Source organism: Martes martes (genome assembly GCF_963455335.1).
Source record: "Martes martes genome assembly, chromosome: 16".
NCBI classification, from domain to species: Eukaryota; Metazoa; Chordata; class Mammalia; order Carnivora; family Mustelidae; genus Martes; species Martes martes.
Genome location: NC_137904.1, coordinates 46686794 through 46702037, shown reverse-complemented (window position 1 = coordinate 46702037; position 15244 = coordinate 46686794). Strand labels below are relative to the sequence as shown.

Below are 15244 nucleotides of genomic sequence, written 5' to 3'. Positions count from 1 at the left end.
GACAATCGTAGTTTGCCCCTGCCCCTTTTGAATCCTCTCTTTGCTGTGTCTCCCCTTGGAGTTAAATCTGACCTGTTTTGACAGGGCAGGTAGGGGTCTTTCTGAGTTAGAGGGGTGGGCCCCCAGTATCCCCACTCTGTCCGGTATGCGTGCCCGGGATCAGAGAGACACGTACCAGGTGCAAGTTACTTGGGGGCAAGGCTGGAGGACATGTTTTCCCTGTGCCAGCCTTTGCTTCTTCCCCAGTATATCCTCGGGAGTAGCTGGGCCGAGTAATGGGGGTGGGGGGGTAATCACATGCCCCACCCACTCCAAGTAGCTGCAGAAACAAAGGTTTGCTTTTCCTTCCCTAGGGGTGGCATCCTAGCCCAGTGTTTGGAAATGGGGCCTGGGGATGGGGGTGGGGGGTGTAGTTTGTGTTTCTCCATAAGGGGGAGGGGGATCAGCTTTCGGAGCTTGGGGGGAGTGCAGTCGGTGCCGAAGTACCAGCTGCTCTTTAATAATTAATTCTTCCTACTCACATCCCTTTGAGGAGGGATGTCTGGAACACAGCATCAGGCTCAGCCAGCCTGCTAGAGGACGCACTCCTGGGGGGGGGTGTGGAAGAGACTGCTGGGGGGGCGGTTCTTGGCATTTTTGGAGCACTGTCGCTTGCTCATGAATGAAAACCTGATGCAGCCCATGAGGGGGCCTATTGTAGTCGACTTTGGCTAATTAAACTTTCTCTGCCTTTCTTCTCCCCTACCCCACCTCACCCCAGCCCCCGCCCCAGCCCTTTTTTGAATGGGGACCCTGTCTGGTGGTGCTGGGGAGGGGGTATGGGTCTGCCTGAGGTTTTAGGGCAAACAGACCCGGTCTTTGCCCTCTGCCTCCACCTCCTCCCTCCCTCCCCTCTCATTCCCCCCCCCCTTTTTTTCTAGAAATAGCAGCCTCCTCCATCTGGCTTGTGCAGATGCCTGGAGCTGCGTCTGAGCAGACAAACAGAAATGGGCCGATTGCAAAAATGAATTTGTCAGCCTGGTGCCTTTTTTCCTTTCCTGTTCTCTCCCCATTCCCTTAGTTTGGGGCCTGGACATCCAAGTCAGCACCCCCTCTTAGCTCTGATAATCCTGGGCTACTGGTGGCCCCGCCTGGGGGAGGTACCAGGTGGTGGAAGCTCTTGGCTGGGAAAGTGATCTGCTCTGGTCCCAGGCAGGAGGGGTTGAGATGAGAGGTCTTTTGTGCCTTGGGATGGGATGTGTGGGTTTGCAGCTCTCTGATGAGGTCTTTGTAACAGATCTCCGATTCTGGGCAATCTCAGTTTCCAGGGTTTGGTTCAGATGGCTCCCCAGGCCATCTGTGACCTGGGGAGGGGACCCCAGGCTGCAGTGCTCAGGGCTGGGGAGAAAGCTGCCTGGTGGTGCTGGAGTCCAGGTTACAGAGAGGCCCTGGGAGGGACACCTGACTCCCCAGGAATGCTGAGGGAGTTTTTCAGGGACAGATACCTGCGGGGCAGCGCTGTGAACTTGTGGCCTTTGGGTCCTTAACGCTGCTGCATGTCTACCTTACTTGTCTACCCTTCTCCTCCCACTTTCTGCCAGAGTTTTTATTACTCATGAATGGGGTGGGGGGGGGGTTGCCCTGCCCCCACCCCGTGTCTAGCCGTGAGCTTGTAGGGGGAGATGTACCCGGTTTCCTTCATTCCATGCCATCGTGGCTGGAGGTCTGACCACAAGAGCCGATGGGATGGAGACTGGGCTCTGGGGGTCTGCCTGCTTAGGAGTCATGGAAGCCAGGCTGCTCACTGGTTTGACATCTACGTGTGCTCTCATCCAGCAGTGACACGGCCCTTGGCCCCGGAGTGCCCACCGAGACCCTCCTATAACTGTAGGCAACAGTGGAATTTTTGCAGCAGAGTAGGCATCAGACAACCTGGTTTAACCATCCCCCTGTCCTTTTCCCCCCTTCATGCCCCACCCCAGACAAGAATCTGTGCCTGTCCTGATCAGGCAGTGAACTCTGCTTTGTCTCTCAGAGAGGCCCCTGTTCATTCAGGAGGCCTGATAGAGGTGTTGGCAGACACCCTGTGCTGTGGGGCGAACGGGGGTGCCCAGGGGGTCCTGCTGTGTCCTACAGAGCGAGGAGGAGCGTGGCCTGTTTGAATCCCGAGCCAAATGGAGTTCTAGGAGCCCCTCCCTTCCTCTTCTCTGTGCGGGGTGGTGAAGATGATGGAGGGGGCGGCAGAGTTGATCTTAACTTCCATTTTTGTACCATTGAGGCTCTGCCCCTTCTCAGCGCCCTGCTGTGGAGGCGCCTTTCACTAAGGAGATGGGCTGGGCCACTCAGGCTGCTGGGAATCGTGGGAATTTCTGAACCTGTGTTCCCCAGCCCACGGGAAAGGGTGTGAGCAGGACTGGGCGCCAGCCCTGGGGTGGGCATGGGCTGAGCTGCCTGCCCACGCGGGCCCTGCCAGGGCACCGACAGCCCCACCTGCCACATTCCGGGGCTTGGCCTGAGCCCTGCGCAGCCTCTTTTGTCCTTGCCCCATACCTGTGCCTGCCAGGAGCAATTCAGCCCCTTCTCTCTGCCTCCTCCTAACTCCCCATCTGAGTGCACCTTTCTGTGCTACAGAGGCCCAACCTTGTGGGTGAAAGCAGGGGGCAGCAGGCCTAGGAAGGCTTCAGGTCTTCCACGCATGCGCACGTGTGTGTGTGTGTGTGTGTGTGTGTGTGTGTGTATTCGTGTTCCTGTGTCCCAGCCATGCCTGACTCCCTAGCTACTGGCTCCAAATGGACCACACTCCTGGGAATCCTTGATGAGAATGCAAGGCTTAAAAACAGTGAATCCTGCCAGGAGGTGGGGCTTTTGGGGGTTGGGGGAAGAGCTGATTGCCCCTCCCCAGCTGGGGGAGCAGAGTCTGGGCTTACACATCTCATTCCTTTCAGCCTCACTGGATTACTCCTGCTACCTCACTTTATCACTGGGTTTTGGAGGGCCTGGCTTCATCTGGAAGAGAATGAATGAGGTCATGTCTGGGGTGGTTCACGGGCCGTTCAGGGATGGGCCCAGGTGGGTTCAGGCGTAGTGTCTGAGGCTGGAAGGCTAACCATGGGGCCAGAGGAAGGCGAGGAGCTGGAGGAGTGGGACAGGTTGGCAAACTCATGGTCCTGTAATACTGGGATATCCCCCACTACTGTACTGGTCTGGGCAGACGCACCGTTGACACCTTTGTACAAACTGGGAAAAGGTGTCCTTTATTCTGGGTGGTCTCAGCCTGGATGACCCATGGCTTGGCAGGCAAAGCCAAGGCTGGTGTTCAGACCTCCTTGCACAGGGCACTATCTGTCCGACACCCGCAAAGCCCTGGGCTTGGGCCCTGGACCCCAGTCTGGGGAGTGCTGGATGTGGAGTGCGTGTCTCTGCCTTTCCAGATTCCTGGAAACAGCATGGATTATGGGTAGAAGAGAGGCGGTTACCTTCTTCCCTGGGCTCGGTGTTGAATGGGGGAAACCAAGACAGAAGCCTATCACAGTTCCCGAGCTGGGTGGCACAGGGCTTAGAGAGGAGGGAGAAAGTGGCACTCCGCCTGAGGGTCCCCACCCAGGCAGCTGGGGCTGGGAGAGCAGTGTCTCCCTTACCTTCTGCCCGGGACTCCAGCCCCTCATCTTCCCACTGCCGCAGACAAGAGTTCAAATCTCCCTGCGCTTTTCTCCTTTCGTGGACACCCAGTCCCATGTCAGGCACCCAAGCGGGTCTGTAAGGTCTTCCCACCTGGCAGTGGACACTGTCACCTGAAAAGGAGTTTGGGTGTGGCTCCTGTAGCTATTTCCCTTTCCTTGAGTGCTGGCAGTCTCACAGTTAGAGAAGAAGCCAGGGTCTGGCCAGTGCTGCTGCTTTCCGCCCCCCCCCCCCCCCCGCAGCCTGGGACAAGTGTCCCTCTTCTCTTCCCCAAGTGTAACCCAACAAGCCCCGAGGTCTCCTTCACCTCTCTCAGATTCCCGAGCTGGGGGCCTCTAACCCTGCTCCATCTCTCCCTAGGGATGCCGTTCTGAGTGCCTGACTGCCTCACCCTGAAGGATGGCCTCTGATGGGCAGTAGAGGCCAGCAGCCCCGGGCTCCTGTCCCGTCCGTCTGTCTGTTATCGTCTGTCTCTCTTGACATCACCGCAGCTCCACCCCTTCCCATCCCAGCCCCCAACGCCAGCTTCCTGTGGGCCCAGAGCCGGCATGAACTCTCCCACCGAGTCGGGTAAGAGCTGGGAGGCCAGAGAAGGGCACCCTGGGGTGGTTTTGGCTTCAGGGGGCTGGGTGAGTTTCTAGCCCAGGCCAGCTGACCATCGGGGTCTGAGCTATAAGGGAATGAGGGGGTCAGGACTGGAGAATCATTTCCAGAAAAGGAATGAGGCAAACCTGAAGGGACTGACCTGAGGGATAGAGCTGGAAACATGGGCTGACAGTCCAGCCTGACCCCGGGAGGACACGGGTCCAACTCTGTCCCCATGCTTGCTGCCTCATCTTGGAGGCCTGCTGTTCCGGTTCTGCCCGGCCCCGTTTGCCACTGCAGGCAGGCCTGAGAGGGGATATGTGTCCCCGAATGTCTCTGGGCCAGCCGGGGATGATGTTGGAAGGTTTCCTACAATAGCTGAATGCAGCTTCCTTTTTGTGGTGCTTCTCATCCCGGTGGAGTTTCTCTCCGTTCCATGCTTTTTTTTAAGGGAGGGTTTGCAGGACCTTTGGCCTCGGCCTTTGCTGGGGTATGTGGTACTGGGATGGGGGGTGCGATGTCACGTTGATGGAGGAGTCTTGGCTCTCTCCTTTGAATCTGGGTGGACTACTCCTTCTGTTCTTGGGCACTGGACTGGGGTCCCCAGACTTGGATGTGGGGACTTTGACTGTGATGTCCTGTTCCCCTCTGTTCCTAGGAGGCTGCCTCGTGCCGCCAGAAATAGTCCATGGGTGGGACTCCAGGCGGCTTTATGTATGGGTGGGTCTGGGTGTATGCCCGTGAGGATGTGTCCAAGTGGCCTGAGCTGGACCCTCAGGAGTTTCCCAGGAGGGTCATGGGTCAGTGTGGTCAGAGTAATAACTGCCTTCTCTCCCTGGCTGTCTCCTTCTGTACAGTCTTAGAGGGCCAGAGTCTATCTTCAACCCCCCACGGCCCAGCCTAAACCCCTACGTCTCTTTCCGGAGGGGTAGAGGGATATTTCCCCTTCTTTTAGGGATAAGAGAACTAGGACCTGGAGATGAAAACCCATTTGCAGGATGGAAGTGGCATCGGCGGGGGTGGGGGGTGCGAATCCAGGGTGCCTCCCATCTCATTGCTTCTCAGCAGTTTGCTGGACCTGATGCTTTCTCTTGGGGGGACCCGATGTGGCAGAGGTCCTGACAAGGCTCCTGGAAGTTCCAGTAGACTCAGGGAAGCTGGGAGTTGGTGGGATTGTTTGGCTTCTTGCCGTTTGTTTTGGTCAAGGTTGTGCCCCCTCCCCTTTGTCTCTCCGGCATGACATCCTCAGGGCACGGCTGGCAGCCTAGGGTGTCAGCTGGTGAGGGCTGGGCCCTCAAGACTCCCCAGTCAGCTTTGCCCAGGGAACTCCCTCCTGCAGTGTGTGCAGTCCCCACCCTCCTCTGCCTCTGTCCTTGCCTTCATTCAATCTGGAGGGGCTGTGGCTAGGAGTTAGACACGGAGAGGTGCTGGGGGACTCCAGGGCTGGGGGAGACGGGCGGTCAAGCTCTGACCTCCTTCCTCCTCTGAGGCTGGGCTGGGCAAGGGAAGGGAGAGGCCTGGTGGGTTCTCCCCAGTCCCTTGCCCCCCTCCTGGACACTGGCTGCCATGCCAACGGTTGTTTCCTCTGAGCTCCTGTGCTGACCTATCTAAGGCCACCTACAGTCACACTGAGCCTGGGTCAGACCGTGGGCCAAGGGAGCAGAAACTGCCCAGAGGCATCTGATGATGGCTTGGGAAGGACATTTCCCAGCTTAAGGATTTTATTACCTGAATAGTGTAAGGCTACAACAATCCACCTTGGCTAGATGAGGCCAGTGGGTTGCCTTTCCAGATGCTGGTGCTCCAAGTTCCTCTTGCAGCCACTTCGGCCAGGGGTGGTGGGAGTATGGTGGTAGATGGAAGCGGCAGTGGGGGTGGGGGGGGGTGTTCCACCACGGCTCAGGAGCCAGGCCAGGAGAGCACCCCTCCCCCCACCTGCCCCAGGAGTGGGGCTTGTAGATGGAGCTGGTCTCACCTCCTGGCTGGCTTTCCAGCTCCCCCCAGCAGGGGGAGATGCTGTCTTCTCGTGTTTGGGAAGGAGGGTGAGGAGGAGGGGGCCAGATACTGGGAACTGCATTTTAGGCCTGCAGAGAGACCTGGGGGCTGGGATCCTTGCCAGATCCCGGAGGCTCTTCCCATCCAGTTTCCCTGGGGCTCTGGGGCTGCCTCTCCTTGTGGAGGGAGAGCTCCTCTGGGCCAGGGAGGCGGCCAGCTTCTACACAGCTCTCCTTTTTGAGGGGCCCAGCACCTGCTATTCCCAGAGTTCAGAGTGGCATCTGGGCTGGGGCTGCCGGTGCCCGGCGCCTGGCACCAGCCTGCGGTCCACGTGCCTTTGGACACCACAGAAGGAAGATGAAACTGTAGCCGGGCAGATGGGTTTTGACTTCGCTATGGATACCTCTTCCTGGGAGCCCCGGGAAGAGCACGGGGCCCTGGGGCCAGGGGGAGAGGTAGGAGCGATGAGAATGGGTCATCCCCAGGGCCTGGCTGCCCTGGCCCGGAGCAGGTCGCACCCTCTCCTCCCCTGTCCTCAGGCCACAGAACAGCGCCCTTCCCTGGCTCCCTCCAGTTCTCTCAGTGTGGGAGCTTTCCGGCTGGCAAGTGCCTGAGTATCCCCAACACGCCGCCCAACCCGGAGCTCAGCCTGCAGGGAAACAGAAGAAAAATAGAAGGTGGTCCATCCCTGCCCCCCTAGCAAACGAGTCAGTGAGAGAGTAGGTCCCGGGTGAGGGGCGGCAGGTGGAGAAAGAAGTGTACTTCTGGGGCTCCCCCCTCCTCCCCAGGGAGTGGGAGCTGACTGACTTACCTCTGGGCTGGGCTGCACGCCAGCATTTGACCTGATTTGCCTCTTTTGCAGTCTTGGGAGTACAGGCGGCGGCCATTGATGGGGCTGCCTCTGCTTCCCTGAGGAGGCTGCTCCCCGGTGTCTGGCTTCTCCTCAGGCCAAAGGGGGCTCAAGGAGGGAGGCTTTCTTTCTTTTTCTGGAACTGGTAATTTCTGCTCCCCTCCATGGGATTGAAGGACAGACAGAACCTGCCCCCTGTCAGGGCTCGGACTGGCCAGGCTGGAGGAGCTGGCGTGGGCCCTGGGCCCTGGGAGCTAGGCCTGCTCTGATCTCTGCCCTGTCCTCTGTGCCACTGCCCAGGAGGGAGGGCAAGAGTGAGGGCCTCTGTGGGAGCCAGTTCGGATGGCGACAGGGCCCCAGGAGGCGGCGGCCAGGTTCCTTAGCCCCAGCGTGGGAGGGGAGACAGGCTTCATGACAACACCGGCCTGCCCAGCACCTCCCAGCATGTTCCACACTTTCTCTCCTTCCCTTTCCCAGGAAGGAGGGAGAGAAAGCGGCTGCCCCCTCTGGGTGACCAGAGAAACTGGGGCATGGGTGTGGGGTGGAGCCAGGAACCTCGGCGTCCTGCCTCCCAGCCTCGGGCTCAGGCTTTGCCTCTGAGCCCCCGGGGACGGCAGGCAGCCAGACCCGAGGAGGAGAAAGTAGGTCAGTGCGGGCGTGGGCCAGGGGGTCTGGGAAGTGGACTCCTGGCATCCCGTCTCTGCTTAGGTGCCCCCTGATGCACCTGTGCTCCCTGCAGATTGGGATCTGCTCCGCCCTCCTCTTCTGCTTCATCAGTCGAAAGTCCCATTGAAGACTCAGATGGGATAGTCAGAGGCAGGGTCAGCCCTGAGGGGATGTGAAAGAGGCCAAAGTAGGTGTTCACGTTTTTCTGGGACTGGGTTTCAGACGACAGGGTTCAGCCAGCACCTGGCACAGAACCTGGCACCTGGCGGCTCCTGGGTGGTGCCAATGGGCTCCAGCATGATGGGCCTCCAAGGGCAGGAGAAAACTGGAGGGCAGGCAGGCCTGATGGCTCTGGGGCCCTGGGACAGCCGGCACCCCCTGCTCTATCCAGGGCGCTCCTGAGCCAGCCATTGGATTTGTATTGGGCACGAAGAAGACTTGCTTTCTTCTGTTAGGTCAGGGCCTTCCCCCAACCTTTTGTACCCAGGAAATGGGAGCCTAGAAGAGCTCAAGAAGCCAGCTTTGGGCTCTTCCCCTCCTCTACCTTTAGAGGGTTAGGAGGCTCGAGGCCAGCCTCTAGGAAGGGGATGAGGTCTTTGTGGCCTGGAGGGGGTGGTGCTCGCTCCCAGTGGAGCCCACGCACCCTGTGCTTGGTGGGTGCTCTGGAAGATTTGTGGGATGACCCTTGGGAGAGCTGGATGGTTTGGGACGGAGAAGACGAATGAACTGCAGAGAGAGAGGCTATAAAGCAGGAAGGATTGAGGTTAGACATTAAGTGGACCTTGTATCACTTGACTCTCAGAGGAAAAGAAGACACTTGTCCCCATCCCAGGTCTTGTCTCTAATTCCCCTGGAGGATTCTGGAAGTGCATGGAGGATTATCTGGCTGTCTGGCACTTTGCTTCCCACCTCGTGCTATTACTGGAAGTCCTGACAGTGCTGGGACCTGCCCTGAGCCCCAGGCTCTGACCACCTTTGGATGCCCAATCCCCTGGGTGCTCCTGTCTTCCCTTAGCAGGGAATTCTTTTTCCTTGGGTTTTTGGCTGCTCCGGGTTCGGGGGTCCCTGCTTTTGAGTCACTGTAACTAATGACTTCTCCTCCTCCAGAACAGGGCTCCCCTACCATACTCTCATGTGCCTGGGGCAGGCAGAGAGAGCCGGGACAGGGCTAGCCAGCCCTTCTGGTTGCTCCCAGCGTGGGTGGGTGGAGTCCTGAGCTGGGAGGGGCTGCTGCCTCCGGCTTTCTGGGGCTGTCTTGAGTCTGCTGCCCATCAGCCTGCTGGGGGGACCTTGGTCTTCCCTTCTCTTCCTCTTCAGAGAGTCTGGTCGGCCAGGATGAGGTTGGAGTGGGAGGTCGTGAATGAGGTCCCCAGGCCTACCCCTGGGGTGTCTCTCAACTCCAAACCCCCACGGGGAGCACTGCTCCATCACCATTTTTCTAGAGTCTACCGTGGCAGAGAAGCTGAGGCTCTGGATCTTTGTTCAGGTCCTGTTTCCCATCCCCCACCTCAATGTACATCTTATCATAGAATATCGGCTAGTCCAGGGCCTGGGAAAGTCCACTTCCGCCACCTCCCCTGTCCCCGTGCTCCCCTCACCTGCCCCTTTGCAGTCCTCTCTGCCTGGCCGGAGCCGGCTGGGAAGATGGGCCTCGGGAGCCATGGCTACTGTGTCCTTGGTTGGCCAGCTCCTCCAGGGCTCCCGACAGGAGGGTGAGGTCATCCAGTCCAGGGAGAGGACAGGTGTCCCTGGCTCCATGCCTGGAGTCGGGGGCAAGGAGGGGCCAGGAGGGGGCTCTAAAATAGCAACCGTGACATCAGGAAGGGGGGATGGGGACCCAGACCCAGGAATAACCAGGCTATTAAAAGGCTCCAGTGAGGTCAGGGGGCCAAGTGGGATCTCTGTACCAGTGGGAGGCACAACCTGAGGAGGAGGGACGAGCCAGCAGTGGGCAGGGTAGGCGGGCATCACCGGTCCTCATGGGGCCCTAGCCCGAGGTCCCATCAGGGCCCCAGGAGCATGGGCTGCTGTGCCAGGCCTGGAGCTGGGAGGGAAGGGCTGGCTCTAATCAGCTTCCTGAGTTCTTAGAGGGGCTCCAGCCTCATGCCTGTGTCTCCTGGGGTGCTGGGGGTTATTGTACCTGTTCGTGGAAACCCTGGGGCAGCTTCATGTGTTCCTTTGTGTAGGAGGCAGTGGGCTGTGGTGGTTAGCACTCAGACTGGAGCCTCAGACATCCCGGCCTTACCATTTAAGCAGCTGTATGACCTAGAGTGAGTGACTGCATCTCTCTGCCTCAGTTTCCCCACCTGCACCTATCTCCTGAGGTCATCGTGCAGAGTAAACGAGGTGACGTATGTGCTGTTGCTAGCGTCGCCCCTGGTACGTTGCCAGGGAGGAGCTGTGTGTGCTTGCTCCCACAGTGGGCAGGTGCTCCCCGGTCCCCTTCCGTGGTGAGGGTCAAGGCCTATCCGGGAAGACTGCCTCTGCTCCCTGGATGGCAGCTGAGCAGCCCCTGGAAGTGACACCCTTCCAGGGGGTAGGGGTAGGAGGGAGCTGCCATTCAGCTGCTGCCCAGGGGTCTCCCTTCTGGCTGAGGGGGTGGGGAGGCACCCTCCAGCTCTTGAGGGAGGACGGAAGTCAAATCAATTCCCATCTGGCTGATAGGAGGGCTCCAGGGAAGATGTGAAGGTAGGGCAAGTGGCCCTGTCTGCCACCCTCTCCCAGACCCTTCTGGTTTCTTTACCTGCTCTGATGGCGAGAGGGAATGTGGAGATCGAATCTGGCGTTTGGGTCTCCGGCCCCTCGCCCGCCAAGAGCGCCCGAGCTGGTCCCAGACACATGGGTACTCTGGCCTGTGCCCTTCCCCGGCCCAGCCTCCGGCCACCCGGCTCTGTGGCCTTGGCCCTGAGTGCGGGCCCTCCCCTGGCCCCCATCCCCCTGCCTGGCGCTTCCTCCTGGGGTGGAACGCGCCTCCCCCCCCCCCCCCCCCCCCGGGGCCTCCGCCAGCCCGGGCTCCTGGGCTCCTGGCAGCCGGCCGGCGGCTCCCTGAGCATGCTCCACCTATTTATAGACAGGGCCCTCCCCCAACTGCTATTTCAGTCTCCTGCCAGCTGCCGGCGGCTCATTCGGGAAGGAGGAGCAGGGAGCCAGGCCCAGAGCTGTCACCCAGGGCTGGGAGGGAACACAGAGAGCCCGCCTGCCTGCTGAGCTCCCCTTCCTGTCCCCTGAGTGCTCAGCCATATAGCCCGGCTCCTGGGAGCTGGGCAAGGCCCGCGGTCTGATGCCCCTCTAGCGGAGAGCCGGGCCTGTAGCTCTGGGGCCTCCTGGCTCCTCCTGCTGCCCGGAGCGCCCAGGCCGGATGAGGCGCCTCCCCATTGCCCGGGTCCCAGCGGCAGTGGCCTGGGGGAGCCCCTGAGCAGCGAGGGCCCCGCCCGACCACCTTTCCCTTTGGCCGACTCGCGCCTCCAGCGGCCCCCTCCCGCCTCCGGCGGCCCCTTCCCTGGCATGCTGCTGGTGCCCAAGGCTCAGGGGCTCGTGGAGATGCTGCAGACCATCTACGAGACGGAATCCTGTTTCTCAGCAGATGGGATGTCAGGCCGGGAACCAGCCTTGGAAATCCTGCCTCGGACCCCTCTACACGGCATCCCTGTGGCAGGTGAGTGCCTCGGTGTCCCCGCCTGCCCTCTGCCGTCACGCATCCTTGTCCCGGGGGCCAAGCGTCTGGCTCTAAGCATCGCCCAGCTGGGGTCATGCCTGGATCTTTGTGGAGGGCTTTGCTGAGAAGATGGGTGGTCGGGGGAGCTGGGCTTCCTGAGGTGGGCTCCGGGGCTCTCCCTGGCCCGACCCTGCCTTCCCCGCCGTGCCCTCCAGCCACACTGTGCTGCATTCGCAAGTCTCTCTGGTCCCCGGCAGAGTCGGCATAAGCTGCTGGGGGCCATGGATCGCTGGAGGATCCTGGCCTAGTTGGCACTGTGGTCGGAGGGGAGGAAGTGGGTCAGTGACCTGCCTCCCAGGGACCCGCTCCCCAGGCCCGGGCAAGGGAATAAGCCATAGCTGAGGGTCCACAAGACTAAAGGTGACCCCAGCTCCTTTGGCTGGGTTCTTGGGGAGCATGTGGCTTCTGCAAGTCCCCCAGTCAGGAGTTCCCAGGGAATCAGATGTGATGCAGGGTTAGGTAGGGTTAGGTAGAGGCTGTGTGGTAGGGTTCAGTAGAGGCTGGCAGCTGGCATGTCGGGGGTCCTGGCTCCCTTAGCTTCCTCATCTCTCTGTCCCTCGGGTCTTGGTTTCATCCCATCTCGTGACGGCAAAGGAGTGTTACCCTGGTTCATTTGGGCTTGAGGACCCCCTGGTCCTGCCACCTTCTCAGCAGGGACATTTTTGGCTCTTGGCTGGGGGTGGGGTCCCCAAGAGCTGGGCCACTCCCTCCCTCCCTCCCAGGAACCTGTTGGCAGCATCAGGCCATTCTGGCACAGCCTTCCCACCGGGCCGGCACCGCGAGATGCTTCTTTTAGGGAGGGGCCTGCTGGACCCTTGCCCTCTTGGCCCCTCCTGGCAGTGGCTTGGCATTGGGTGTGGGTATCTGTGTGCCTGTGTACTGGGAGTCTTGGCCTCTGGATACGTGGGTGTGGGTCCTAAGCTATGAATTGGGAGGTGGGAACCGTGTGTCTCCGCAGGTGCCTGTGATTGGCTCTAAGCCGTCCAGGGATAATGTTGCAGCTGGACTAAGATACGTCAGAGGATAGATGTTTTGGGAAGTTTTGGAAAATCCTTGGAATAAGGCCTGCCCTCTGCCTGGGCAGTGATGACCACAGATTCTCCTAGGGTAGGGGCCTAACCTTAGGAGCCAGCCCTGCAGGGTGCCCACACAGGCCCCTGGGATGGGGGCCTAACCTTGGGGGCCGGCCATGCGGGGGACTGACACCATCCCCTGGGAGGAAATGTAAACCCAGAGCTCTAGCTCTGGTCTGGTGGAGTCGGCAGCTCTCAGTTCTAAGCTCTAAGTGCCTGTGGACCCCTGCCTGGAAGCCTCTGAGAGCTGGTCCCCCGGAGGGCAGAGGACTTGACGGGCAACTCTTCCCCCATCATGCACATTTCGGTCCATGCATCCTGCCCTTTTCCCCTGCTGTCCCTTGCCTCCCAGCAGCGACTGGCAGTTGGTCTGAAGTTGCCTCCTCAGCATGTTCTCTTATCTTCTTTCAACTTAGACCCCAAAACCCTCACAGGCTGGAGCCCTGCTGCTCTTGTCCCTTCCCTAAGGCTGCCTATCCCTGCATAGACCTCCTCTGGGCCAGCCCTCTCTCCAGATCCCTGTGTCCCCCCACCACACACACACACGCGCACGCACGCACTGCCTAGCTTTCTGATCAGCGGTGTGGTCCATGCCGGCAGGAGGGAGGTGTGAGTCACCTCAGCGGCTCCAGGAGAGGGCTAAGAATGTTCCCCCTGCGCAGCTCTGATGCTGTGTTTGTGACGCGGCTGGGGACAGATATAGGCCTGGAGCTCGGCTGTCTTGTGTTTTTTTTTTTTTTTTGGACTCTGGAATGTAAATAGATGTTTCAAATAGAAACGCTTTAACCTTTGGGTTAAAAAAAAATCCACCCCGGATAAACACGGCCATGAGGGCCCAGGCAGCCCGGTGTTCCCCCCCGCCCCCACCCGCCTCCTCTCCCCATCTCTTGATCAGTCTCCAAACAGGAGGCCGAAGCCTATGGCTAAAAAAGCAGGTGTCCAGGAACGCTTCTTGGGCAGTATGTGTCGCCTGGTCTCCCTGGCCGGAGAGGCTGGGGAACAGGGCTTTCCAGGGTGGCTGGCTGCTCCACCAGCAGGTCTTTGGAACTCTGTTTTTGGGCCATCCTTTGCTCCCTGAGCTGTCCGTTGCTGTCTGTGCACGGCCGTTGTGTAGCACAGTGCCTGGCTCATGGATAAATGAAGGTTGCTTTGAAGGGGCTGGTGTTCAGGGCTGAGGTCAGGATTCCTGGGTTCTACTCTGGGGCTTGGCCATCGGGGTGAGCAGACAGATATGCCGAGTTGCCCCAGTGGGTGAGCCAGAGCCTTGGCAGGGGGGAGCCCACGGGGGCTGCAGGGCACCCTGTGCCGTCCCTGCTTGAAGAGGGGAACCAGGCACCGCTTTCTTCTAGCCCCATAGGGATCTTCCTTGATGGATGGGATCTCTCCCGGACTTTTCTGCAACAGCCCCCCACGCAGCAGGCACCCCCATCATTCAGGCCTCGTTGCGGCTTGGGGAGCCTCGGGGCTCGAGCTCCTGTGTGGGATTCCCCAGGACACGGTGCTGGGGGAGCCTGTGTTTCCTGTGGGCCCTGGACTCCCCTGTGGCCCGGACTGGGCAGCACTGATACGGGCATCGTGCAAGATTTTAGGAGCAGACATGGAAGAGGAATCTCCTTTCCCCAGTGAGGGAGGGTGTGAGTCCTGCTTGTGCCAGGAAAGGAGGCTGTGAATGCTGGGAAGTGCCATGGCGTTTGGGTTCGGTATTGGGTTTTCCCTTGGATACTCTTGCTCATGTTCTTGGGGCCATTCCAAGTTTGGCTGGGTGTGTGGGCGTGTAGGTGGAGGGGTGTGGGGAAGGTAGGAAGGGCGAGGCTCAGGTGGGAAGGGAACTAATAATGTCCTAAGCCACGAGCGTATCAGGGGCTTTCCTTACCTTCCTTGTCTCTTTTAGGAAGGTTTTATTAGCCATGTTGTACAACTGAGAAGGATCAGAGAGGTTAAGGAACTTGCCCAAGGTCACAGGGTAAGTGACAGCTGGGATTCGGATTCAGGTCCACACAATTGTTCCTTTGTGTACGTTTTTGAGAGGTGGCCCTTCTTCTGGGGGAGGGGGTACATCTTCATGCCGGAGCACGTGGCTTTGCCCTTGGGGCGTGGGCTTGATTTCAGTCCTGACTGGCCCCTTGGGTTAGGTGCCCTTGTGTAGTATACAGTCTGCACGACCTTTCTTTGTGCCTCCTGAGTGTGAGCATCTCCGGAATAGAGATCAGTGTGGCTCTGTGTGCGTGGGGGGGGGCGGGGGGCGCTCCTGAGCTTTCAGAGAGGAGACTTTGTTTTCTGTGAACAATGGGGACCCCTTGGTCAGCGCTGTCCCTCCCTGCAGGGGTTTCAGGGGAGAAGGGGCCTCGGACGCGAAGTTGAACACTCCATCCTGATCAGACCAGCTCCCCTGCCCCCATCCCCTCTTCTTGTGTTTGAGACCCTCAGCTGTCCCTTCCCTGCTGTACAGCTGCCAGACAGGAAATCAGATTAACTGTGTCCACACACACAGCTGTAACAGCTGTCAGGTTGGCAGCAGAAGTGAGTGCAGCCCGCCCGCCCCGGGGACACCATGAGAAAGAAAGTTCTTAAACTCTTAGTTGCATCAGAATTACTGATTTTACATATACTGAATTTATATATTAAAGTGCAGAGCTCCAAGCCTGGCCCCCCCATCCCCTGAAGGGTTCGGATTCTGTAGGGCAGCCCAGGAACCAGCATTTT

The 15244-nt window shown here is 59.5% G+C and overlaps 1 protein-coding gene and 1 long non-coding RNA gene across 8 annotated transcripts in view; one reads left to right on the top strand and one right to left on the bottom strand.

The window, feature by feature from the left end:
• Window positions 1-15244, top strand: part of HDAC5 (histone deacetylase 5) — a 36265-nt gene that overhangs the window by 1584 nt on the left and 19437 nt on the right. For 2 of the 7 annotated variants that reach the window (XM_080826716.1, XM_080826713.1), the window contains exons 2-3: window positions 4018-4227; window positions 11337-11408. In XM_080826716.1, the coding sequence (XP_080682842.1) occupies window positions 4206-4227; window positions 11337-11408 (94 nt within the window). In that variant the 5' untranslated portion in view covers window positions 4018-4205. Of the gene's footprint in view, window positions 1-4017; window positions 4228-9939; window positions 10100-10874; window positions 11409-15244 lie in introns of those variants that run through there. The other 5 variants (XM_080826715.1, XM_080826712.1, XM_080826717.1 and 2 more) reach the window with 4 other exon arrangements.
• Window positions 5928-10701, bottom strand: LOC308357241. The gene is made up of 4 exons (XR_013968178.1): window positions 10497-10701; window positions 9352-9513; window positions 7049-7915; window positions 5928-6886 (listed from the first exon to the last, which is right to left on the bottom strand). It is a non-coding gene; the product is annotated as an uncharacterized lncRNA (long non-coding RNA).